The sequence below is a fragment of the Colobus angolensis genome, unplaced genomic scaffold, assembly GCF_000951035.1.
Source record: "Colobus angolensis palliatus isolate OR3802 unplaced genomic scaffold, Cang.pa_1.0 Scaffold465, whole genome shotgun sequence".
Lineage (NCBI taxonomy): Eukaryota > Metazoa > Chordata > Mammalia > Primates > Cercopithecidae > Colobus > Colobus angolensis.
In genome coordinates this window covers 1206119-1233664 of record NW_012118099.1, presented here as the reverse complement: position 1 = coordinate 1233664, position 27546 = coordinate 1206119, and the positions used below count along the sequence as shown (strand labels likewise).

Genomic DNA, 27546 nt, shown 5'->3' with positions numbered 1-27546 from the left:
TTTTTTTTTTTTTTAAACACGGAAGGTTATGTAATGCAGTGCCATTTCCAAAAATATCCACTCTGAGGCATTACACTACACGGTGGAAGGCTGATTCCTATTCTGTCGTCTTGATTGCAAATATACTGCCAGTAGTATGTCTGGGAACAAAGAGCAGCCAGAAAACAATCTATTTTTATCACTTGGTTCTACTTTTAAGTTGCTAAACCTTTTGAACTCATGCAATTTAAAGATGAACCAAACACTAAGAATAGCCCAGGACTCTGCAAAGCCAAGTACCAGGGATTCCTTTGTCCCCTAGTTAAGCCTATAGGCCACTTGGAAAGCTCTTTTAGAAATCCCAGTAGTTAACAATAACTTGCATATAACTTAACCACAGAAAATGGTTATTCGTCTTTAGCCTCTAAAGAGGCATTTTTGGTTTGCTGACCTGTGGTGAGGCGATGTGTCTACTGTATTTAAACATATTTTGCAGGTTGGTCTCCCTGGACTGAAGAGAGGGAGAATAGAAGCCCAAGACTAAGATTCTCAAAATGGTAAGACTTGGTCATCAGAGGAGATTCTCAATACTTCTTACCAATCTATTACATATAAATATCAACCACCCATCTTCATCTGCCTCAACCCTTCATTGTTCTACACCCCATCTGACCTTTAAAAGGTTCTATCTCCAGCTCCTGGGAGCATTGCAGTACAGCAATTTATGTGAATTGGATGTGGCAAATTAGTTCTTTTGACTTGCAGTTTTTTTGAATAGAAAACTAAAATTCCTCTTTCAGAAGTGAGGATTTATTTAATTTGAACAACAGAAACTATTCGGTTCTTTAAGAAGAGTGATGTGTTGTGACACGCAAGGAGGTGGTGACAGCAGTAGGGCTCAAACAAAGCCTTGGGTCTTAGAGCTAGCCCGAACTTATCCAAAACTGAGGAGTCTGTCCCCCTGATCAAACAGCTACTGTATATGCTATCCTTTGAAGCAATATAGATGAAAAGGATGAATTTTTATATTTATGTACCCCATCTATTTAAATATACTGTTATTTTTCTTGATTTATAACTTCATTTATGAGAGACATGTACTCAATTTTAGAAGTCAAGCATGTTAACCTCTAAATAAAAGTATAACTATTTCTGACAAAGCTTATAATCCACAGAGAATGCAGTTTAATGTTTGATTACTGATTAAAGAAACAAAAGGAATACACGTTAAAAGCAGCTGAATAAGTGTATTAATCATCTATGAAAAATTTCCTCTTTGGAAATAAGATGAACTAAAAAAAATAATAGAAATGTCATAAAACTTTTTAGTGAAGTACAGCGTGTCCTACTGCAGATGTTTATACTCTTTAAAACACCTCTTTGTCACTTAGAATGTGTGATATCCAAATTTAGTTTTAGGTTTTTTTTTCCTTGAAATGAGGGTGGAATTTAGTGAATCAAAATTTAATCTGATATCTTTGATGTTTTCTTTGAGAACAACCCAAGTGTGAGCTTCCAAGGAGGAAAGTGAATCAGGCAGTGAAATGAGTTCAGTTTGATTTTTATTAACAAGTGTTTTATTTTTTGTGTATGCCTCACTTGCCATTTCAACAAGTGGGTATCAAAGCACCACATGGACCTTGTTTGAAAATGATCAAATTAAGGAACTTGAGGTAGAAAGACAAAAGAAGTGAACATAAAATTAAGCTAATCAATGGATTTTGTGCAAATGGTTCCTAAATTCATATTAAATTCTTAATTAGCTGTTGTCATAGAATAATAGGATGGTAATAAAATCAACTGCTGTAAAGTATTTGTGTTTACTTACTTTTTTCCTGTAACTGGCCACATCACCTTGCCTCCCAGCTCTTTATCTCAGAACCTTACCTACTTTCTGTGACCATAAATAGATCACAAAGGTTCATGTATGTTGCAATATGTCAGGTGACCAGTTTAAACATAAATATGACTACTGACCCTGCCAAAACTAACTCTATAGATCAAGCTCAAAGACTAAGATATCATGGTTCTGTAGTAGTAAGTAGAATGAGCTTTGTGGAAGGTAAGCATGCCTGCCAAAGCTGAGAGTGGAAGTTGGAACCATTTGAATGCAGAAAAGCAAATGGAAATTATTATTACATGTTAATTTTTTTGCAGTTATCGTTTATGTATGGTGGCAGAATGGAAAATCACAATTTGTTGCTCCAGGAAGGATTTTTACTCATGAAAAAATTCTTAAAACTTTTTGGTGATCCTTTCATCAAGATGTCAGTCCCTTTTGGCACAAGCCCATTGCCTGAAATGAAACCACTGACAGTTATTGTCTGTGGGTGATTCCAAGTAACTTTCTAGCAATTCTCTTTTTCCGGAAAGTCTAGATCTTAAAAGTCTTTGCACATATTAATGTAAAAAAAAGTTTCACTTTTTTTTTTTTTTTTTTAAGAAGTGATATTAGAGGTGTCTTGTATCTTCTCTTTCTCCCTTTTGGCAAAATCAAGTTAGTTTTCTTTCCTTTATTAAAACTGGAATTACTTTGTGGACCTCTGTAACTGGCTTACTTAGAGTGAAGACTTAGCCCACATACAATAGAAACTGCTTCCAGTGAAGCAGTAGATTTAACTCCTGACACCTCTAGAAAAATACATAAGCATGGCTTTCCTGTTAAACTTGCATTTCCAGTTACATAATTTAAAATGCTAAAGAAGATCTAATTTCAGTATATTTAACCTATTTAGTAAAGGGCTTATTTCAAATACAAATTTATAATCAGCTCATTTTAGCGTAAGAAATTATCTAATAGATTCCAGAATTCATAACACAGTGATTCAATATCTAGACTTGTTACATACCTAAAATGATAATGTTTTACAATAATGTGGAGACACTTAAGGATTCTCGAGTGCCTTGTGTATCATATAATTTATATATATATATATAAAATCGTGCAGCTCTAGGAGGCACCAATCACATTGTGTTCTGTGTATGGGCCTCCTTGAGCACCACTGCAGGGAATGCTATTTATATAAAGTTGTACATGGTGGCACCTGGGGTTGTGCAACTCAAGAGTACTGTTAAAAGTGTCAATTTTGAGTATAGTTTGCTGTATCTTAGTTGAACGGAACATTTTTTTCTATAAGTCATTCTCCAACTTTTTGTTTTCTAGTAAATATGCCTCTCCCATGCCTCTCCCACCCTCACTTTTTTTTTTTTTTTAATTAGTAGGATATTAAGTCTTCAGCACTTCTTTAATTTACATTTGGCTTTTTGCTAAATTTAAATTGCTATGATTGTATTTTACATGAGTTCTTACTATTTATTTAGGTATTCTATTTTAAAGGTACTTGCTTTGGATAAGTTAATGAGAAGAAAACAATTCAGAATGAGTAGATGATTCTACTGACTAGTTTGAAAAAAAATTATTTAATCCAATGTCAAGGTTAAGTCCTGGTTTTCAACATGATTGCCTTCTACACAGCAAACTTGCCTCTCAGTGTGTGTGTGTGCCATGGACTCACAGTGACATAAGCATGGGCTCATTATGTTTTAACAGAGACCTAGACATTAGAACAATATAAGTTCTCTTTAAGACTGATGCTGAGCTTTTAAAACAGATGAGTTGACTCCATTGTACCATTCATAGAGCTCTGCTTTCTGTACAGTTTGTGAAGTGGCATTCATGGGCTTACAAGAAGACTCTTTCAATAATCTCTCCATTAACATAAGGTTTCCTTGTGTAAAGAAAAAGACAAAGATTGGGGAGGGATGTGGTCCTATTCATAGCTTGTGCCATTGGGCTTAGAATGTAAATATACCAATTGCTCAGTGACTCTTGATGGTGGAGATGCTGAGGAGTACCTAAGAGAGTAATTTTATTTGGTACTGTCTTTTTCACCACAGTTTCCAGTGAACAGTGAGGGGGAGAATTGGGAATCGTTTGAGGAATTAGGACAGTAGGGATAGTCTATTTGGATTAAGCCCAGTCCAGCTTCCTCTTGAGCTATAGAGATAATTCAGGTAGGAAAAGGTATTTGAGCAGCAATCTTAGAATAAACAGCTATTCCGAGTATCATTCCATTTTAACCTGATACAGTTCTTAAAAGATGTAAATCAGATCATCATAAATACACTGAAGAAATTCACTTTTTAAGTCCTGAGATGAATACTTCTAAAACAGGAAAATACAATTCTAAAATATGAGTACTCTGCTAAACCAAATGAGCAATACCCAAATTTATACTTGGCTATTACTGAATTTTATACTTTGAAGTATTAATTTACCTGGTCAGTTAAAGACCTGGTGTGGCATTCAGATACACTGGGCTGACTGGGGATCCTTAGTGTAACTTCCTTGGTCCTACATTTTTTTTTTTTTTTTTGAGACGGAGTCTCGCTCTGTCACCCAGGCTGGAGTGCAGTGGCCGGATCTCAGCTCACTGCAAGCTCCGCCTCCCGGGTTCACGCCATTCTCCTGCCTCAGCCTCCCGAGTAGCTGGGACTACAGGCGCCCGCCACCTCGCCCGGCTAGTTTTTTGTAGTTTTTAGTAGAGACAGGGTTTCACCATGTTAGCCAGGATGGTCTTGATCTCCTGACCTCGTGATCCGCCCGTCTCAGCCTCCCAAAGTGCTGGGATTACAGGCTTGAGCCACCGCGCCCGGCCTTCCTTGGTCCTACATTTTTAAAAAATTAGTGCTGTTCCTGGATGGAAAGTCTTTTAAGGCCATATCCTCATAGCCAAAGTGAAATGGAGGGTTGAAATAATTATCTGAATAATTATGCTCAAAAAATTGATTTTGTCTGATTCATCTTGGTAATTCAAAATGTTGCTGGAGTGATGTAGGAGTGGGAAGGATTTGCCTGAATTATCTGTATAATTCCTGTGTTATACAAGAAAAAACTAGGGATAAGGAAATCTTACCAGCAAATCCAATTTGAATATACCAGAGGCAAATGTATTGAATGTACTTGGATTTGTGTCATCTTGGTTGATAAAGATATATTACAGTATATCAATTTTAAAGGACTCCTGTACTTTGTACTGGATAGCAGCTTAATCATAAATTCTTAGTCCACATCTGTAGGAATTATGATTGCTAAAAATATTTATTGGGTGTAAATTTATTTGAAATGAATATTTCTAGAACATATTTTGTACCTAGGAAGAGCTTCAAGAATAGCTCATCTCAGTGGTGTAAAAAATAGCAGTGATCCTGAAATTGATCCATTAGTGCAAAAGTATTAACAGCCCTAATGGTTTGGGACTTACTCATTAACATGGCTTTCAGCTAAATTCTAAATATCAATTCAGTTATTAGTAGTAATATCATGGTATTAACCAGGATGGCATTATTTGTTAGTTGGATCATATGCATTTCTTTCCTTGCTCAACTAAATTATAGGCTCCCAGAGGGTTTATAAACTTCATATTGTGCTTGGTAAAGTATTAAATATATGGTAGAAGCTCAATAAATATTTGATCTATGCATATTAACATCTATTAAGTTGGATTTTTAAAATTCATTCTTAATGATTTAATTATGTTTAGTTTTTGTGAACTAGAAGTAATTTGTATCCGTAACCTCTATTTTGAAAGAGGTAGGAAGCCGAAGTGAATGCAATTTTAGTTTACACAGAAACTTATTTTCCATTATTAACAGGATAAAACAAAATGCAGTGAAACCATAAGGTGTGGCACTTGCCAAAATTACGTGGCTTGCAATGGCTAACCTTTCCCAGCTTCCAGAGCCACACTCTGGCAATGTGGTGTGATGCCATCTCTCTGGGTTGGATCCAGCTGTGGTATTTAAAGCTCACAGCAGCTTTTCCTGCAGCCTTTCCTGCAGCCTGGACCCAAGAGGAGCTTTACTCCCAGTATTGGAACTTTCTAGCCTTCACTTATTTCAGTAGAATCTGTTTCTGTGATTCCGTGAGGTGCAGCATACTTAACAATGTAAAACAATAATAATCTAGTGCTAAATGGTATGAGTGATGTTAGTGAGGACTGGGGATTGGGGATAGTGGAAAACTTATATTAAGAAGGTAGAAATTAAGTTGGAGTTAAAAGTTAAAATTAACTTTTATTAAGAAGGTAGAAATTAAGCTGGAGCCAGAAATAGCAAATATATGGCTATCTCCATCACTAACTTTTATACCTGTGGGAGACATTGCTAATCAACCTTAACACTCATTATTATTCAGCTTGAGTATGATTTCACAATCTTCAATACGGTGTTCCAGGATGCCATTAACAATTGATTGGAGTTGGCACAAAATTTGAAACCTAGAAGTGGACTATTTGCTCCTTGAGAGTAAGTACTATGCTTTATTAAGCTTTTTGTTTCTAGGACTTAGGACCAGTCCTTATATTGAGTGAGTGAAGAATTAAGAATATTTGGGTAGATTTAGATGAGAGTGAGTAGTATTCCAGATAAAAGGAGTGCATTAGAGAGTTAGGCTTGCAAGAGGGGATAATACCTTTTTACTGTTGTAGGGGAGATCTTCCTCCCTGTTTAGGACCTCTGTGCTGTCAAGGACAGACCTCAAAAACTAGACCTAGAAGTCAAAGACTTGATGTGCTAAGCAATAAGAAGCCACTGAGCAGGCATCTTAGAGATGGACCAGGGCTCTCACTCAGGTTACCAACCTGTCTCAGGTTCTTTGCCTTTTGATTGTGCTTAACAGGAAAGAACACACACACTCACTCACTTACACTTTGTGGTTAAAGGTACAGCTTACTTTATTGCTCCCTCTCACTCGCCTTAGGCTGGAGTGGAGTGGTGGAGAGAAGAAAGGTCTCTAGAAGGAACTGGGAAGGGAAAAGGGAGCATGCTTATCTTCTTTTTCTTGAGAAAGTGGCAGCACTTTCATTGGCAAATCCCAGCAAGTTCAGCAGTGTCTGCTTGGCAGAGAGGATGTTGCTGACTTGCAAGCTCCCCTATAGAAGGATCATGCTTCCCTCCTGTGAGACAGACTGGGTGCTGGCATGTGCTAATCAGTTGCACCCCCGTGTACCTAGCTGCTTTTCTCTTTCCATTTCTTCTCGATTAACCATACTTATTCAAAATGTAAGCCAACACTTATGTCATCACAATAAAAATTGTTTACAATTTGAGGCCTACATGCTGTTACTAATGTAGTCAGTAGTCTGGTGATCAACCAAAGGGAATCTCATCACATGATACATGAAAATCGAGGAAAGCCAAGTCCAAGAGGGACTTTTTTTTCCTGCAATCTCATTAACAGCACAGAATGGTTACCTTAGAATACATCAGCTGCAAGATTTTCAACATGAAATGATGTGACTAGCTCTTTTAACCCCTTCTGATGAGGTGGTACTTGTCTGTAAATCTCTCAGTAAAAGTGACGTAGGTAAGCATTGCTCCTTGAATTCTTTATGCCTTCTCCACCTCATACCTTCAAGTAATTTTTTTTTTTACCTGCTATGTTTAGAACTTCCTAAGTTTTATTTCTGTGGCTTGATAGATATGCTAGGAACTATATTAATTAATCATTTATTTCTAGCTATAGTGGATTATATTTTCTTAGAGGGACCAGGCCACTTATTCTAAACCTGCCCCAGGATTCCCTCCTTCTGTGTCTTTGCTGAACTTGTTTCTAGAAGGAATGCACCTCCTGACAACATAAAGCCATCCTTCAAAACTGAATTAGAATGACAACTCCTCTCTGAAACTCACCATAGTACATCCAGCAGGAATCTTCTTATGTTCCTCTGTATACTTATCACACGTTTAACTTTCTTCTTGCAGCTGGATTATTTCTGCATGTTTTTCTACCCTCCAAGTTTGTATACTTGATACAAGAATATTGACCATTTAGTAACTGAGCAACACCTTTCCCTTTTTGGTAGCAGTTGAGACTGTGATGCCTCTTTTTTTTCCATTTCCTCTATCAGTGGGATGGTGAATTCAGATGTAGAGACGTTTCATTACTGAGAGAGAACTCTCAGTAACGAAATCATAGAGAAATTGGTGTTCTCTTTCTACAAAGTGAAAGGAAACTCTAACTTTCACTGACATTTCCTAATGAGACCTTGGAACAGATCCTACACCATGAACCAGTCTGATCTGTGCTCCCATACCTAACTAGGATCTGGCACATCCTCAGTGATCAACAACTGTCTGTGGAATAAATGAATGAGTCAGTGGTCATGGATACATGACAATCTGCTATTTCTGGGCAGGACCAGGTGGCCCACTTTGGTGTCTACAATGAGTTATGGCCGGACACTGCACTGCTGTGATAGCTCAGTTATAAGGCACTCCAGGAAATGAAATGAACATACACTGATGAACAATTTCCTACTGAAAAGAGCCTCTCACTGAACATTTTAGAAGGCTCAAATGTTTGGGAAGTAAGGAGGAAGAATTAAGTGAGATCTAAGCACACTACAAAAACAACTCCTAAATTCTGTGTTCCTTTCTTTTGCACTCCTTTAGGCAGAGGAGGTCCTGAGAGTCCAGAAAGCTAGATTGGTATGGTCTACTGAAAGAGGAATCTCACTTTAGAGTAGTGCCACACATCTTATCCAGAATATTGGCTGTGGGGCGCCATTATGCATGAGGGTATTAATGGTGCTTTTCCAGCGGGCAGCCCAGTTTGTTTCAGTAATCTGACTGAGGCAGTCATGACAGTAGAGCAAATCTGCCCTGGTTTCACAGGCAGGTAATGAACTCTTTTAAAGTAAAATTGTTGCCCATTACTACCTTAGACTGGTTCCTAATCTAAGCTTTTTGCCTTGAAAGTGTTATGATAATCTAGCTGAAGATATTTTAAAATCTCTGATTTTAGACTGCTTGGTTCAATGTTCCTCATTTTCATGGAGCAAAATACAAGTATAACATATTCAAGAAGGAGAAGGAGTAAAGAGAAATGTGGCATGAAAGAAAGGTCTGTTTGCCCCTTTTCACTGAAATTTGGGAACCAGAGCCATTGATTGGAAAGGAAGGGGGAATCGCCAAGTAGTTGTTGCCAATAAAAATGCCGAGCCAAAGACTCACCAATAGGTAATTAAAAGAACAGGGAGACTCATAATGTGCATAGAAGTTTTGCTGTGGCTGCCAGCTCCAGCTCTTCTCTCCTCCATCCCAGCTCTTACTCAGATCACCATCACACACCATGTCCTTTGATTACTGGGGCAGGTAACAGCCTTCCTGCTGAATTGAGTTTGATACAATTCCAGCAGGGAAAAGTACTACAGTCCAGTGGCTGAACAAGGAGAAATCTACAAAAGTTGTTTTGTTTAAAACGGGTCCAGGCATTTTGAGGACACTTTTATTGGATAAAGTTGGTGTCTGATACAGAATTTATTCTTGGACAGGAAAGAGTAGAAATTAGGAGAAGATACTGCTTTGCCAGCCAACTTTCAGAGCATCAAGGGAAAGCTAGTCAGTATTTATATGGATAAAACTTGTTGACTAAGGTGCTTATAAACATGACCCAAGTAAGGGTTTGATATTAACTGTTTCCTCCACGAAGTACTGTTTCATGCCTCCCACTCAGTCATCTTAGTGAAAGCCACCCAAAAGGCTCATTGGGACCATGATGTCAAAGTCTGTTCTTGTGCTCATTTGACAGATGTTGTTGAGTGTCAGTAGATCAGTGTGTCCTGTGGGTTAGGCAGCACATGGCTGAACACTTAACCTAGTGCCTTCTGCATTGGAGAAACTCAGTTAGTATTAGCTTAAAGAATGAATGCTGTTCAGGGAATGTACCCACTGTTTAAAAGCATGCAATATCGGAATTCCAGTTGTGGTGTTAACAGAATTAGAATTTGAATAGATACATCATATTAACTAGCCCACTCCTTTCCTGAATAGACTTCCCGGGATTTGCGGATCACGAGGTCAGGAGATTGAGACTATCCTGGCTAACACGGTGAAACCCCGTCTCTACTAAAAAATACAAAAAACTAGCCGGGTGGGGTCGCGGGCGCCTGTAGTCCCAGCTACTCGGGAGGCTGAGGCAGGAGAATGGCCTTAAACCTGGGAGGCGGAGCTTGCAGTGAGCTGAGATCTGGCCACTGCACTTCAGCCTGGGCGACAGAGCAAAGAAAAAAAAAGAAAAAATCTTTTTGAAAAAAAAAAAAAAATTTATTTTCTTTGCTACTTTGGTATTTCCAGCCCAAACTAATGGGACTTACTCTTTCATAAGATGCTAATTGTATAGGATTAAAAACTGCCTACAAAATATTCAATGCCTGCAGAAAATACTTAGTAAATATTTCTTTATTAATTGACCAGATAATTTAGATTATATACCTAGCCAATTTAGTTAATATAGGATCAGAAATTCTGTCCATATCTCTGAGCCCTTATCTTCACAATTTTAGTCCTTTATTATTTAGATTTAGCTTTTCCAAAACCTGGATGCTGTGGACCAGAACTGAGTCTCCATTTCTTACTGCCCTGTGGAGTTTTGAGTCTAATTATATATCATGAAATGCCCTGGCCTTGCATATTTTTCTCACTTCTTGATAATAGAATCATAAATTGTTCTGATCTTGTTATCAAAGTCTGGGAGACAAGTCTCCACATCTTTTCATTTAATCTTTATTAAGCCTATTTTTCCTTTTTTTAAAAAAAATGAGAACCACTTTTTGAACTTTATTATATGAGGCTTGCCTGTCTACACTGGCACAATCAATTCAATCAGAAATACAATTAAATTTGTTCTTTGCATCATAGAAACAATTCTTCTGATAATCATTGTGAATTTTTACTAAATTGATCAGCTATTATGTTGCGTAGATGAAGTCCGAGGGTCACCACATCTTTGACTGTGATTGAATAGAGTACTCTACCTGCAATATGAGGATCAAATACAGCATATCTAATTATTTGCTATTTGATACCTTTAGGATGTTAATAATTAGTTGTTGCCCCATCTCCATCTTTCCATTTGTCCATCTTTAGAACTGTCTGGATTTCTAATACATTAATTAAAGGTTTCCAAGTGGAGTCTGGTTACATTTATTTTTCTTTCTGAATTTAACCTGTCTCTCTTGTCTGATAAGTGTTTATTTTCTTCTTAATTGAAAGGAAGAAAAATACTTCATATTTTTATGCAGTATATGGTTTGTGTGTCTGCAGATCATTGATAAAATATTTTTTAACTAATTAGTTTGTTTTTAAATTGAGTTAACATTTTAAAAAGCAAAGTTACAGTGAACAGGATTTCAGATGCATTTGATGAAAGAATGAATTGATTGTGCCAGTGTAGACAGTCAAGAATTCTATACTGAATTAGATTTTCCATTGGTAGCCATCTAAGAAGAAACTGTTTGAGAGTTCATTTGGGGGTCATATAAAACAACTTGGTTTCTCAGCAAATGCGTTCTGTTATTAGCTGCAGTGATGCTACATATTTATATTGTGCTGGACATTTCCTTCCAGGGAACATTGAAAAAAGAAAAAAAACTGATTCCTACTTTGCTTGGGTTTAATTAGATCCAAAGTCTTAATGTAGCCAAGTCAAAGTTGTTACTCTAAGACTGGTCTTTCCTCCACAACTGTAGCAACACATGAACACTGGAGACCTTGGGCAGGTTCCCTGACTATTCTCCCTCAGTATTCTCATCTGTAAAATGGTGACGATGATGATAATGGAAGCTAACGCAGATCTGCTTATGTGCCCGATCCTGTTGCCGGTGCTTTATATATATATTGGTTTATATATGCAGTAACATTGTGAAGATTAAAAGAGTGCACCTGGAAAACATGCCTAAAGCTAACAAAACATTATAGTGGACTGTATTATGCATTTCTACAGAAAACTGTGGGTTCCCAAATTTACATGCTCTGTCTCTGTGGGTTCCAACTACTCCTGTTTATTGCTCATAGTTCTCTTCTTTTGGAGAAGTATAGTTGTGGTGTTTGGTTTACAATGGAAGAAAGGCTGAGGGGAAAAATATGTGGTTGAGGTGTTTTGTTGTAGAATAGAGTCAGAATTTGGAAAAAAGGCCTGAGCTTCCACTGCTACCTTTTTCATATTAAACTACCGATGATTCTTTTGCTAGGGAACTTAAGCCTCTAGTTTGGCATTCTTTTTGCAGATATTTCTTTGGTGACAACTAGCCCTGAAACACATCTGTTTGGGTTGGGAGCGCCTCCCTTCAGTCTTCTCTGCCTCACATGGTACTGCCTGACCGAATCCCTCATCAGAGAGAAGCCCTCTACTTAATCAGACTTGGCTCCACCCGGAGGGGTTGAAAACCCAGGTGATGTGCAGGGGCATATCCATTCTAAGCATATCCATTCTAGTCCTCTTGTACTTTTAGTTTTCTTGGAAGCCTCTTAGTGGCCTCTTTTTGTCCTGAGCATTTAAATAGCATGTTGATACAGATCTGGATATATTTTTTCTTCTTTAAAAAAAAGTCAGAATTCTTACCAGATAAGAATTCTGTACCCTGTGATTTACACCAATTTTAATTACATTCTTCTGCAATAGAAACCACTTTCCCTCCAAATTTAGTGATCTGTTATGATGCTATTTGCTATTGAAGAGATACCGGTTTTTAAATGACCAGGACAGTGCGAGACAAGCACTGAACTGTGAAATAACTTTAGCTGAATACTGAAGGGTTTGCAGTTACCAGTAGAAGAGGGTACATTGATGGAAAGAGTGAATAATTTCTTTTGGAATGAGCACTTCGGGAGAAAATGCAGACTTTCTGGAAAGCTCTGTCTTGCACATGTCAACAAGAGGAATGCTTTGAAATATCTTCAGACTCTTCAAAGCAACTAGCTATCTCATCCACCCAGACCAAGAAAAATCCAAAGTCCTACGTCTAAATAAATAATTATTAGCCCTTAACTGAAGGCTTTAACAAAAGAAATCGTGTTTTTGAATAATTATTCTTTCATGTTGTTGGGGGAAATTTTCATGAGATTTTAATGGATAGCACAGTAATTTTTGGACAGAAGGAAAGAACAAATAGCATTCTTGGGGACTGGAAATTTAACTTCATATAGTTATTTGAAGGTGAAACTCGGCATAGCATACTTAAAATTATTCAAACCAGCTAATAATAAAAGCAAGTCTAGATGTTTCCTGTTAACCTTGGAATGTGCTTGGAAAAAGCACTGTTACTCCAGATGTCTAGTATTAGAAAGCATATCAACAGCTTTTACTCTCAATTGTGGCGAATAATACCGTTCTAAAATTCACAAGTGCAGTTTGGTGTGCTGGGGCATAATATAGAATTAGTATTCAAATTTTTTCTTTCTTTTTTAATTCTTAATATATCTTAAAAGTAGGAGAAACATCACAAGATGTCATAGTCCTAATTTCTTGGTTACAAATTAAAACCAATTTATATAATGGAATAAGGTGGTCCAGACTTAGAACTCAAGATGTGTTAAGTAAATATTTATTCTGGTTCCACTCCAGGGAGGTAAAAGATTTTATTAACATATTTCTTGAATTAACATATTTCTTAAGGTCACGGAGGCAAAGAAAAGCTTATGCTGTGCTTAAATGCCTGAGGGGCCTTTTTGCTGCAAGCTAACAAAGGCTGATTTTTTTTTCTTTGCTAAAGAGAGGAACTATCTTGTATTGTGGCCTTTGTTTTCTTATTGTTCACTCACAACTGCGTAATCTCAAACCAAGTTTTAAAAAGGTTGCTTTATTTTTTTCACATTGTTTGGAAAGATGCTTCTTAGATATTATAAGATTTGTATCCAAGCTTTATTCTTCTACTTTTTCTCCTGGTTTACTTTGGGCTGTTACCAGCCATTTGCACTTTGTTTTCTCTTCATTGCTGAAAAGAAAAAGTGCCCATTAAAAGTCAAGATTTGAAGTGCTGAACTTAATTCCTTGAGTCCAGTCCACAGTTTGGCTCTGATTACTGTACCAGGCTGACCTCCAGTCCAAGGGAGGGTGCCTTGGCAGAAATCTGAGAATTCCTCGATCAGTGACTCCCTTTTTTGGATTTATGGAGTCTTTAGGTGGATTGCTTTGTGCTAAATGTGCTCTTATTGGAAAGGAATGGGGCTGGAATGAGAGGAACACGATGTTGCACAACATAAATGTTTGCAGCTGACCTCCGTGTTCACTATGCTTGAATTAGCTGGCCGTTGCTGCACCTGGCCTTGAACCATGTACCCTCAAAGCCCGGAAAACTCACGTAATGAATGGTTTTAAGTAGTGGTGAAAAAGAGAAGTCGGGTAATTCTGTTAACCTTTGTGGCTGGCTCCTGACTTGATTTTTTGCCCCCCTTGAAAGTCTTTGCTATTATTCTTAGAAATAAAATTTTAAAAGATTCAGCAGCCAAACAAGCAGAATATTACATTGTGGAACAGAGTGACTGTGAAAGCTCTTTGTGCTGACGATTAATTTCACATGTAAACACTTTCATTTTGTTGCCAGCGAGGAGATTTCCTTTTCCCTTCTCTGCCTAGTTAAAGTCTAGAAATAAAATTCCACAGCTGTCAGGTTCCCACATATTCATCAGTGGCCTCTCAAGATGGCTTCACAATGAGCAGAGTGAATTTAGAGAATTCCACTATTAAAGTCTGCAAAGCTTGTTTCAGACACCCCAACTCACAAAATCAAGAATTGTAAATCTTTTGCCTTCCTGACATGTAATGTTGGACAGTAACATAATCTGTGGCATAATATTAATAAAACATGAACATTTTCTGTGCCCGTAGTGGGAATATGCCCCCCAAGCGAAGCTAATGCCATTGGGTTTAACCAATTAGTGAGCCATCATTGTCTTCCTTATTGAAACACGTTGCCTCCCCCAACCTCTGTTTGTGCATGTTAAGGACTTAGCAGGCAATGAAACTCAAGAAGTGTCAGCAGGAGCCACAAAGGCCTGCCTTTCCTTTCTAGCAGGAGGGCATTTATGACTATAGAGTGCAGTAGTTGGGTGTTCATAATGCATACTCTGTAATTACCCATTGTTACCACAGCCAGCTCCAGTGTATGTATGTGTCTGTGTGTGTGTGTGTGTTTAAATTAGGTCAGTGCATGTTTCATTTAGCTCCCAAGCCAGAATACTTGCCAACCTAAGCCCCAACACTTTTATTCTGCTTTCCAGAATGTGCAGAGGTTACATACATCATTTGAAGGGCCCAGTGTTCTACAGGTTTATCTTTTTGTCTTCCAGTGGCAACGTGTTTCCCCCGCTGTGTGCTGCTTCTTCAAGCAGCATTCACAAGGTTAGGCAGATTCCTAAGACTACATCTCTAGAGAGACAGCACAGTGCATCATCTTTTGGCACCATCTAATCTTTGATGTAATGTTGTTGAGAGAAAATGATCCTTGTAGCTCATTTATGGTTTCAGTTTACATTTGGCCCTCTCATATGACCAGTAACACCTGGGAGCAGAGTGGCTTTTGAGGGAGATTCTTTATAGCACCACTTCAAAGGGTTTTTGCAGAAAGGAAGTGTATGTATATGCACATGAATTCTCCTTGAATTACAGTACTAGGTTTCACAACCTCCTGACCAATTAGGCAGAATAAAACATGTACACATACAGACACATACTATTTAATTGGCAGGAAAATTATGAAATATACCCCTTTGCTGCAGAAAGGATTGATTATGCAGGTTGGACTCCTGCTGCCCTAGTTGGCTTTCCTACTTGCAGGAGATAGATACCCATCCTGTTAAGTTATAAAGGACCTGTGTGTGCATTCTTTAACCCTATAGGACCCCATCAAGGATAAAGAATAATGTTACAGTTATGGTCCTTAACAACCAAACCATGCAACATATCTTCATGGCAGACTTCTGAAAATGTATGTTAACTAATGAAGTAAGCAGCATTTATGTGTGTGGTGTATTTAGCCTCTGCAAAAAGATATAACCCTGCCTTTAAGTATCATTCTCATAGAACAGTCTCCCCCAAAGAAATATTGATAAAGACAGTAAATGAACAGAGGAAAATACAAACTTAGAAACAGGTAATAAGTAGATATGATTCAAATTTTACCTGCAGTGTAGTAGAAGTGATAGGAAACATGTCAGAGAACTTTTAGATTGATTCTGTATGTGGACCATGCCACTGAAAAATAAATAGCAGATTTTGAAATGAAAAGCTTAAAAAGTGTTTGAAAAATAATTTAAGCAATAATCTAGTTTGCATATTTTGTAGGACCTTGGAGGACTGGTCTCTGATTTTTCCTACATTTTATTTTTCTGATTTGGAGCACTAGTTGTCTGCTATTAATAATAGTTTATGCTAAGCAATAATTACTGGTAAGCTAATTACTTTATAGACTTTAAAAAATGCAGTTATTTTTCATGATGCACTGTCCAAAGAGTAAAACAAGCCTCAAAAGAAAGAAAGGAAAGAAGGAAGGGAGGAAGGAAGGAAATGAGGGACGAAACCCTGAGTATTTTATTTCCAGTTTGTATGCTGTGATAGAATATTGTAACTTACCTATCAATACATTTAAGACAATAAGTAAGAAATAGCACATTTCGCTGTAAGTAATATTTAAATATATGGTGGGTTTAAATATATTAATTATACTCGAAAGCATAAAATTGTTTTTTTCTAAGAATTGCTCAAGGATATCTAAATACATGTCATGATTAGTGTATTTTAAACCACTGTGGTTCTTTATGACGTTCTGTTGTTTTTCAACCTAATTGTCAGTGAGATAAATATAGCATTGCAGAAAAAGATGCATTAACCAATGTATTCAGTGACAAGTATAAACACTCAAACTTTCCCAGAATTCAAACAAAAGCATTGCATATTCTTCAAATTAAAGTAACACAATTTTCCTTCCCCCTACCTTTTTTTTTTTTTAACTAGCATTTTGTTTTCTCAACTGTTGAAGGTACGATTTGCTTTTCTGATTTCCTAATTGACTTCTGGAAGAATAGTATTCGAGAGGGTTTTGAGGATTTTATTTGGGCAAAAACAATTGTTTATTGTATACATGGAAAAACCGGTTTTAAAAGAAGACATACTTTTTGTGAAGATTAATGCAAACTTTGGTTTGTTTAATAAAACAACAGTTTTGAGGTATTCCCATACCCAGAACGCTTAAATTTTCGAGATGCAAACCACCGAAACAACAATAGAGAATTCAATGAAGTGTCAACAAGAAAGTTAATTGGTCTTCATGAAACACACAAACTTGAATTCAGACAATGAATGAATGGAATGCAGTATCAGCCACGTGCCCATGTTTGGAGTGTCAGTTGATGAGCACCAAGAAGAAGGGGCAACTTTACAGTTCAGCAAGCACAGATGGACTCTAGAAAGATGGATCAGCTTACCAGTTTTCTGATCCTCATATTATCAGCGCTCAAAAGCTTCAGTCATAGGGTCATTGTCAGTTCCTAATATTCTGAACTAGTTAGGAAACTCATGGGTTCGTGTGGGTCTTGTTACTGTTGTGGCCCCAGGAGCTGCAGGGAGACCTCCTGGCCACAGGGCCACCTGCCTGCATGGAGTTCATTATGCACTTATCCCTCACCCTTCTATCTTCCTTGGCTGATTCTGACAGCCATCAAATGCCCTCCCAGATGCACTCACTGCCACCCCCATTTCCTTTGTTGACAGCACTACTGGATATTAGGCTAAATGTTGGTTTTGTTTGTTGTTTAGTCTGTTGATACATGTTCCAGCAGCTATTACATTTGACATAACCTATATATTTATTTTTGTTGTTGTTGCCCTTAAAAAGCACATTGTGTTTAGTTTGTGAGGGCTGCCATAACGAAGTGCCACAGACTGGGCAGCTTAAACAACAGAAATTTATTTTCTAACAGTCTGGAGGCTCCAAGTCTGAGATCAAGATGTTGGCAGAGTTGGTTTCTTCTGAGGCCTCCCTCCTTGGCTTGTAGATGGCTGTCTTTTTCCCTGTGTCTTCATATGGTCTTTCCTCTGTGTGTCTGTGTCCTAATCTCTTCTTAGAACAACATGCATGGGTCACTTCAGATTAGGGCCCACCCTGATGTCCTCATTTTAACTTAATTGCCTCTAGAAAGATCCTGTTTCCAAATACAATCACATTCTGAGGTATTGGTGGTTAGGACTTCCCCATATGAATTTTGAGGTGATACAAGTCAGCCCATAACACACATTTTTAAAAGTAGATTTTTGTGGATTGATCAGCCCTGCTGTACCTTCCTCACCCCCAGACTTGAGCATACAGAAGGCAGGAACTCTATTTCTCTTGCAATCCCCAGAACCTAACAGTGTCCAGCACTTTGCAGCTATTTCATGAACTCTTGCGGCATAAATGCACAAAGGTTGGTAAGAGACATGAAGTTGAAAAGTGGCACTATTTCTGACTGCCAGAAGTAGAACCTGGTGAGTAGACTTGAATATGTTCCGATGAGAAGAAGCGGCAGAGAAAATACAGTACATTTAAACCGAGACAGCTTTTGACAGAAAGACAAATGACTGTTGTTTGGACACCCATTCTCCATATCCAGCTCTGGGAAAGGAATGGAAGTTGAGGCCCTTGTGGAATACCAAAGGTCAGGTCTGAATCATTTGAGAGCAAAGGTAATTAATGATTGTCAATAGATCTTTTCTCTTAAGCTCTTCACTTTAGAGTCTGAAAATACTGCAGGTATAAGAAAGAACAATGTTGTAATGCAGATAGATCGTATTTGTTTCCAGTAATTTACCACTGTTTCTTAAAACTAGCTGTGCTTTAAAAAAATGAAAAGTTTAAATATCTCCTTTAGATACTGTGTCTAGGGATATGCTGAGTTCTTAGACACCAGCCAAGCAGGTTTTAAGAGTGTAACTGAGACTTCTCTGTCCCTGCCATTTTTGGCTTAAGGTTCTGACTTTGAAGCAGATTGGAAGACTACCACAAGGCCAAAGCAACGTTCATTTTTCTAAAAGTATACAATGATTATGATTCAAATACTAAAATATGCCTGATGTGCTAAAAATGCCTAATAGTAAAAAAAAATGCCTTGGTCAATGTAACAAATATGAAGTGAGGGAGAAAGTTTCCTTAGTCATGTGTGTTTTGCTGTTGGATATGCATGCTCCCAAGTTCTTTGGCAAAAGTTGTTGGCTTTTTTTTTTTTTTTAATTTATTAAGCAAATGGACAGTTCTTGGAACAACAGATTGTTAAAATAGGTGTAATAATTTCTGAAAGGCAAGCTATTTTTCCCCTACAAATTAGACTTGGGTGCTTTTAGTATTGATGCTTAGAAGTTAAATGATAAAGCAGTGTCATTTCGTTAAAATGGAATATCCCAGAAAAGCACAAGAACACAGGAATGACAATACTTACCTGACCTTGCTTTTCATTGCTTCCTATGCCTACAAAGTTTTTACATGTATTTTTATCAACATTTTTCGTTTCCAATGTAACTTAATTTCTCACTAATATTTTAAGACTGTACTTAAAATATGATTTTTAAAGTGGCAATATAGAAATGTAATCACTTTATATCCATTTATATGAAGTGAATTTAACAGTAGATTCAAACTTAGGGTCCCCTCAAGTTAAGCCAAAACTGGGCTTTTGTGTGCTGTGACTTGGTTATAAGTCTTGAAAAAAGCTTGTGTATTTGAGATTATTTTGTTTTCTTCACCCATTCCTGGATAAAGGAAATGTCAGAAGTGGCTGCTTGTCCCAAACAAGGCAGATGGTAGAATACTTTCTGAAGGAGCTGGGCAGAGGAGAGGAAATATGTGGAAAAGTAAGGTGGCTGGGGTGGGGGGACCCACATGGCTCAGAAAACTAGACCCAGTCCAAAAAGAAAATAGTTCCAGCTCTTGCAGAATGAGCTCTCTTTAAGACCCAAACGTGGGTGGTGGCTGTGGACTGGTGTAATTTTGAGGGAGTGGTGGCAGGCGATTTGCATTCTGGGATAATGTGAGGGCAGCACCATAGTGGAAGGAACTGAAGTTTAGAATCTGGAAACCTAGTGTGGGTTTCAGTCCTACCCTACACTGCCTGTGTGACTTTGGGCAAGTCGTTGACCTTTTTGAGTTTCAATGTCTTCATTTGTTTAATGATAAGACCAATATTATAGGCTTATCATCAGGACAAATTAAGTAATGTATGCAAAATTGCTTTGTAAGCTAGGATGTGCTCTAAATGTCACTGGTGTAGATCAAAGATAGTTACTGTTCAATTATTCCGAAGAGTGAACACTGTTAACCATCCATATTTCCTACCCTAGATCTCCTGACAAAATGGATTGATTGGGGTATACCAAGTATTACAGTCAACTCAATGATTAGGTTACCTCAATTAGGGCTTCCAAAACCAAAATCTAAACAGACATCTAAGTCTATTTGTTAATCTGTTAATGAGATGTGACTCTTAATTGTTGTTTATTAAATGTGAAGCTTATTTATTGCAGAATGTGGAGAATCAGATCTGGAGGGAATCTTACCTAATTTCACTCTGCTTTCAATCAGGACTATATTAAATGCGAATTAGCTCTGAAAGATGGTTGCTGGATTCTGTTTCTAAATTTTTTAAAGAAGATTTCACAGTTTTTCTCTAATTTCTTTTAGTAATTTAACAATTCTTATGCTGAGTTCTTCCTTAGAGCTGACCCAAATCTTAGTTGTAATTTTAAGTCCTTCCCCCCTCCTGTCATTACTGAAGATGGAGAACAGCTGGTCCGCAACCTTATGCTAATCATTCTTTGTATATTTAAAGAAGAGTTACTCAGTTCCACTCCCTCGCTCCACCCCCTCCCACCACCGAATTCATCAACTAGTATTCTCTGAATCATTCATGGTGATGACACCTATCTCCCGCCCCTCCCTCAGACACTTGGCTGTTCCAGGCAGCTGGGCAGAATGTGTTGTCACTGGCCACATGGACTTGGAGAGAATCTGGGCTGCTGCTTTCTTTCCTCTTTTATTTTGTTCATAATCTTTGGCCTTCTAATAAATGATCAGAATAACCCTTAACAGTGTTTGATGGAGTTTTGCAAGGATACTTATCATAGAATCCTTTGAAAGTTAGACCTCCCTGGTGACTTAGTGCACTCAGCCAGACATACCATTAAGCTGCTACTTTGCCTGCTAAAAATAACATTGATTGATATCTCTGATTTATTGGACTTAATCTTGGCAGACATTGAGCTGAAACTCTCTTGAGTGCAGTGTGTGTTCAGAAGCACACTAAGAGTTTGAAAGAGTTAATGGTTTCCCCAGGGCTCTAAGTTGCAGTTGGGAATAAGTGACCATTGAGGAGAATTGAGCTCATTAAGGTTATCCCATGTAGTTTCAGAGTGGATCCTGTTTTTAATCTGAATGTGTATGCTTTTGTGTCTCTATAGGTTTATTACCCAGAACTCTTTGTCTGGGTCAGTCAAGAACCATTTCCAAACAAGAACATGGAGGGAAGGCTTCCTAAGGTAAGATCCCTAGATGCCATTTTGTTAACACTATTTTCAATATTGAAATAATTGTTTTAAAATATCAGAGACTTTTCATTTTAATACCCATTATAGGCTGCTATAAGAATCCATCAATCTGATACTATGGAAATAATGTACTTTTAAAAAATATCATAAAGTCCTCTGACTTAAAGCTCACATTATCTTTCTTTCTTCATAAATAAAAAATTTTCATTTAAAACATGGAATTAGTTTATCAAATGTACAATTTACAGGTTTTAAATCTGTTCCATTCCTGGTTAGACAAACTCAAACACAATGATCAAACTAAAAGATTTCTTAAAAGTGTAAGATGATGACATAATTGCCTGCTAATGAAGTCTGAAGGTCTGATAAGATTATCCATGAAGCAAAAGGGAAGACAAAAAACTGTTACATGTCTTTCTTCTAATTTTTAAGCCTAAAAACCATTTTTTATAAACATGGTTTCATTGTTCTGACATCTTAGGTATGGCAGTTCTCTGCCTCAAAATTTGTAAAATTTATATTTTAGATTTTAGCATAATTTCTGAAACAACAACTACTTACCAGTTTTTACTGTCGATACCGAACTTTGCCTCTTAGGGTAAATACTTATTTGACCTCAAGCAGGAAGAGTGTACTTTAAAACGACTTACTGATTTTGCAGTTAATAAAGAAAAACAGAATCCACTGAAAATAACATTTCTATTTGAAAGTTTCATAAGTGTAATAATTGACTAATGGTGAGGCCTCCCCCAGCTATTACTGGTATTTCAATGTTTAAGAAATCATTTTATTTACACTCAACAGTCTCAACAATTCCCTATCTTATACTGGCAGGCAGAAACTGAAGAGGTTGTATCAACTGGCAGTTTGAACTGAAAGAAAACAATCTTAAATCACTTTTAATCTTGCAGAGCATTTTTGAAGGTCAAGGTTGAAATCACTGGCAGAAAAGTAGGTGAACAAAATGGTTTGGCCCTGCCTGAACTAGACTTGCACTGATTTGTAGAGCTGGAGTGGAAGAGAGCTAAAATAGTAGTGCTTTCCTTAAAACACACCCACACCCCACCACCTCACCAACAGCACACCAGCGGCAGCAGCAGTATAACTGTAGACATTCATCACTGTGCCAGATCAGGGCATAATTCTCTTAAGGCAGCTGAGGGCAAGATGTGAAAACAAAGCAAAGTATAGCCTTCGCATTAATTAATTCTTGCCTCATTCAGGCATCCAAAGGTCCTCTCTTTGATACTGGTGACATAAACCAGAGGGGCAAGACTAGGCACATTCCTTGATAAGCTCAGTGGTGCCTCCCCCTACTCTTAGAAAGCCAGCCCTGGTGTGCTAGGTCTTGTCCTACACAAAGACATGCTCCCAGGGGTGGGCACAGTGGATCATGGTATTCAGGTCTTCTGCTATTTTCAGTTCTTTCTTCTCTAAATATGTGAATAATATTTTAAGCATAGTGTATTTGTTCTTTTTCCAGAAGTTCCCTTCTGGAAAAGCATATCTTTGCATAATTGTAGGAAAAATAATCTTGACTTACTTGGTCCAAAGCACATTATTAACTGGGGATTAATTTCCTAGTAGTCATCTGTCGGGAGGGCTGATCCACCCTGAGGCACATTAACTGGCATGACTTCCAGGACGGCGGGGCTGTGGGAGCCACTGGACACAGCTGCCCCCCCAACCCCTAGCCTCCTGAATTACTCAAGTCCCTCAGTTCTGTTGGCACAAATATGTGCTGGATGATAGAACAACTGTTTTTTCCATGGATGGACTTTTTTTTGGCTTAAATTCTTATAAAGCCTGACTTCTGGATCTGGAGAAAGAAGACTTCTTTGTGTCCCATCTTCAAAATGCCTCCTCCATTTGTTGCAGAAACCTAAAATTTCTTTAGTGGAGGCAGAAAGCCTATTATTATTATTTTTTAAATAGTGGGAGGGTGTGTGGATTGAATCAGTTGGGGGAAGAGGGTTGAAATCTAGTAAATCCAGGACTCCATAAGGAGGATGCACAGAACTCTGTCTCCTCAGGAGCACCTCTCCCCACGGACATGTTGGGCTCTGGGCCCTCAGGTTGCTGCAGTAGCACACCTCCCTGTGGGCCCTAGTACCATTGCCTCGTCAGGGTCCAGTCTGTATGCCTGTCTTCCACACAGCAAGTTAATGAAGGGTGAGATGGGCAGGGACTGTTTTTGTTTCTGTTTCAATCTCTAAGCTTAAAATCGAATAGAGTACTCCAGCCATAGTAGGCACTCAGAACATGAAAGTGAACAAAGAAATGTATATTATCTGGCACCTTGAAACAGAAAAAATAGTAAAAATGGTAAATTCAAATCTGAAATAATCTTCACTTTCTTTTTTTCTGGAGGTGCCTCTTCCCAAATCCTTTGCTCTTCCTTTTGTTTTGTTGTGTATGTTTCATGGAGGTAGAAGATTAGTACTGAGACTAAGATTTAAATAGAGAGATACACTAACGTTCTGTATATTCACTTTTGAACAGAGTAAGTCTGAACAGGAGCAGTTTTAAGGCAAGCTGTGTAAAGAGTATCATTGTTGAGTTAACATTTATCAACTTTTGGTTTTCCTTTTCTTGCCTGTGACAATTAACAGCCATTGAACTCTTCATTTGTCCAAAACCTAAGTTTGTCCTATAACTGGTTGGCTGTGGGGTGAGATGGGGTTGGGCTGGCAGCATTATTTTAAAGACACTGGTATTACAGTGGATTTCCTTTTTTTTTTTTTTTAAATTTTGGGATTGTGTACCAAGATTCCAAGATTGAAATTCTTTTCAGAAATGCAAGTAACTACCCAATATTATGCTTTTGGAAATTGAATCTAGACTCTTAAGGGTGTGTGAATGGTGAATTATATTTTTATTTAATTTTCTGGTTTGGTCCCATTGGTATTTAATGATACCAAAACAACCTCTAAAATCACAACCTAAAATTGGAGTATTAAAGTACATAATGGTTATATATGTCCAAAAACTGTTGTGTGCTCTCAAAGTCTGAGACTTTTAAGCAAAAAATTGAGGCATGCCAGATGTTTAAATATGGAAAATTATACAGTAAGTAAGACTTTTTAAAGTTGAATTATCTGTTGCATTTAGTTCACCCCTGGGTTGCTGAAAATATTTATTCAATTTCAAGTTGTTTGGAAGTTACTGGCTTCTGAATTCTTAAAAAGAAATTTAGATGTGTTAATTTATAGTCACAAAGTAAGATGATCACTTTAATCCAAGTACTTTACATCTAGTCAAATTGGCTTATTAAAACTGTCTTGTTAGAACATGTGACTTGAGCAAAAAAACAAAAACAAAAAAATAAAACCCACACATCTTTTAAAACCACAAAGGATATTTTTTTCCAAGAAAATGTCAGTAATTAAAACTCCAGAGTTCAGCTAAAAGAGAGACTATCATCAAATCTTCACTATGTTCATACCTGTACGGGCATAAAATCCATCTGTTGTAAATTAATACCTTTATTATGCATCATGTGGGCAGGTGGGTGGGCTTCACTGTGCTGTGCTTCTGCTGTCTGGTTGTGATGGAGAGCTCCTCTCCACTGTTGGCGCTGCAGCAGTGTATCTGGGAAGCCACATGGCGGCGGATCAGCAGTCACACTGAGATTGAGTTATTCTAGTCAGAAACACAACAACCTTACTCATCAGGATTGTGAGGAGAGACTTAGAATAGCCCCAGTCAGTTCTGGCCTTGGTTTCCCACTAGCCCCCTCTCTCCTACATCTGCTGTCTGGGCACCCTCACATTATTTCTCTCCCAGACACTTCCCATCTTTGGTACCCACTTCTGGCATGTACCAATTGCATGTAGAATAAGCCATACATAGATAAGATTTATGCAAGTTGGATAAGTTTTTAAATATTTTTATTACATATTCGAAAATAGACTATTACACTTCTTCATCACACCCTCTGGACTTTTTTTTTTTTTTTTCCAATTATTGACTGACCCTCCTGTGAGTATCTATCACCCAGTCTAAGGTTGGGCCCCATCTGATACTAGAAACTGTCCCAAGAAACCTGACACTGGAGAATGCTGCCTCACACATGGCTGGCACCACCATGACAGAAGCACTTCATTCTACTGAAGCAAAGGTGGCTAGTGTTTAATTACTTTATTTCCTCACAGACCTAATATTTACATTCAGGTGAACTGTGTTTAATATGTAAACTCTGTTTTGCAAAACAGCAAGAGTTCAAGGGTAAAATGTGGGCTGGGCAGGAAAAGCAAAATTTAAAAAAATGGTTTCAGAAGCATGACTAATTTTGTCTTTTATGTGTGTGTGTCTGTGTGTGGGTCTGCCTGCTTTGCAGGGAAGACTTCCTGTCCCAAAGGAAGTGAACCGCAAGAAGAACGATGAGACAAACGCTGCCTCCCTGACTCCACTGGGCAGCAGTGAACTCCGCTCCCCAAGAATCAGTTACCTCCACTTTTTTTAATCGTAACACCTCCATTTGTATTACATATGGTGTATGGGTATTGATGAGGTCATGGTATCATATATGGGATTTTTTTCTGTGTAAATCATCAAGTATAAGAAGAAACTATGGGACTCTGAGCCTTGCTTTAGAGAATTTACAGTGGACAAATAGGTATCATCAAACCAGTTTTTAATCATTCTGACTCAAGTGAAAATGCTCAGAATTTCACACTGTGAATCCACGTTTACAACCCTTACAGGTGGGCCTTCAGGCCTGGTTCGCTACAACAATGTCTTCCACAACTCAAACTCCCACCGCGCTCACACAACCGGTCCACTCCTGCCTTTTCACTCACACAGCTCCCGACTGCTTCTTGCAGAGGCTGAGAGTCCCCCCCTTTTTTTTTCATTTAGATGTAACAAACCTAGTAGTTTATGTTCATCAATTGTCTGTATATCTCTATATTTTATCCATGTACTCTTTTGATGTATAGAAGTAGTTTGAAACTCATTGTTTCCTTGTGGTAAGTGACCGAGATGCTGCCACAGGACCTGAGACACTGATGAATGGTGCTATTTTGGACTTTCAACATGCTCCTTGGCGAGGTAGCTCTGATGGAGTTATTTTTTATTTCCATGTTCTAAGAAGGTGTTGGTACTCTGTTTCCCTGAATGTTGTTCTCTAGACTGGATTGACTTGTATTCCTTGTGTCTTCAGTGTGGCTTTCTTCCTCAGTGTTGTAGGTTGAGCGAATGCTACCAGAGTGTGAGAGACGATTGTCTCGTTGACTGGCACTCACGGACATGCAGTCACGGTAGCGGGAGCAATCACAAAACTGTAATTTACTTACCAAATCTCTTCCTTTCCGTAGCCTCGCCTGCCTGACTTAGAGAAAGAAAAGCAATAATTTTACAGGCATTTTGAGGTGTCTCTTTGGGTTCTTTCTGTTTGAAAGGATACTTGTGGAAAAAAAGAGCAAAACCTTTTTAAATAAATTCCCCTGAAAAAAACCCAAAACACTGGCATCTGAGTAGGGATATGAAAATGACACCTTTTCCAAATATTAAATTGGAAAACAATGTCTTTACAAAATCATAATGCTTTTTTAAAAGGCAGAGCACTCTTTTTTTGGCAATTTTGATAAGCAAGGTGTAGATTTACATTTTTGTCCTTGCTCCCAACGAAATGGATAAACAAAAATAAAATACCATCTACTCATGGAATGTTGTTGTGTTAGCCAGTCTGAAAGCCCACCTTAATTTTTATATAACTGTCTTTTAGCTCTTCTTTTGACAGGGCAGGCCTTGTTCTGAACTGTTTCGCTTCTGACTGTTAAAACACCGATGACGCATGCACTGCACTTCTTCGTTTTCTTCTTGCTCCCCCATTGGCCTGAGTTTCTTGTGCATTCCTCCTCTCCTTCCTTCGTTAGAATAGGTATATCAGCTGTGTAAATAGAGCAAGAAAACAGTATTCTGCATCTGTGGCATTTATGTAGAGTTGCAGTTGTGTACTGCTGAAAATGCAGGCTTTTGTAACAATGTGATCTTTACTGATGCACTCATGACAAGTACCCAATGTATTTTAGCTATTTTAGTAGTATTTGTTCAATAAATATGCAAGCTGTAAGGTAACTGTCTGATTTGGCTCATCATTGAAGAGGCCTAGTTTTGAATGCCTTCTCTGATTCTTGCTAATTCGTGTGTTCCCAGAGCCCCAGAAGTCAGGCCAGCAAACCCAAGGGCAAATATCAAAAGAGAGAGAATCAGCT

General features: G+C 37.9%; 1 protein-coding gene across 1 annotated transcript; it reads left to right on the top strand.

Moving 5' to 3' along the window:
* Nucleotides 1–6: 6 nt before the first annotated feature.
* Nucleotides 7–27409, top strand: NREP (neuronal regeneration related protein). The gene is made up of 3 exons (XM_011958279.1): nt 7–536; nt 21242–21319; nt 25668–27409. The coding sequence occupies exons 1-3, from the start codon at nt 534–536 to the stop codon at nt 25791–25793; spliced, it is 207 nt and encodes a 68-aa protein (XP_011813669.1). The 5' UTR covers nt 7–533; the 3' UTR covers nt 25794–27409.
* The last annotated feature ends 137 nt before the right edge of the window (nt 27410–27546 follow it).

Bases quoted from the DNA above. Each gene is read 5' to 3' on its own strand.
- NREP (XM_011958279.1), top strand. The intron at 21,320-25,667 runs GTAAGATCCCTA...CCTGCTTTGCAG, and splicing joins TGGAGGGAAGGCTTCCTAAG to GGAAGACTTCCTGTCCCAAA.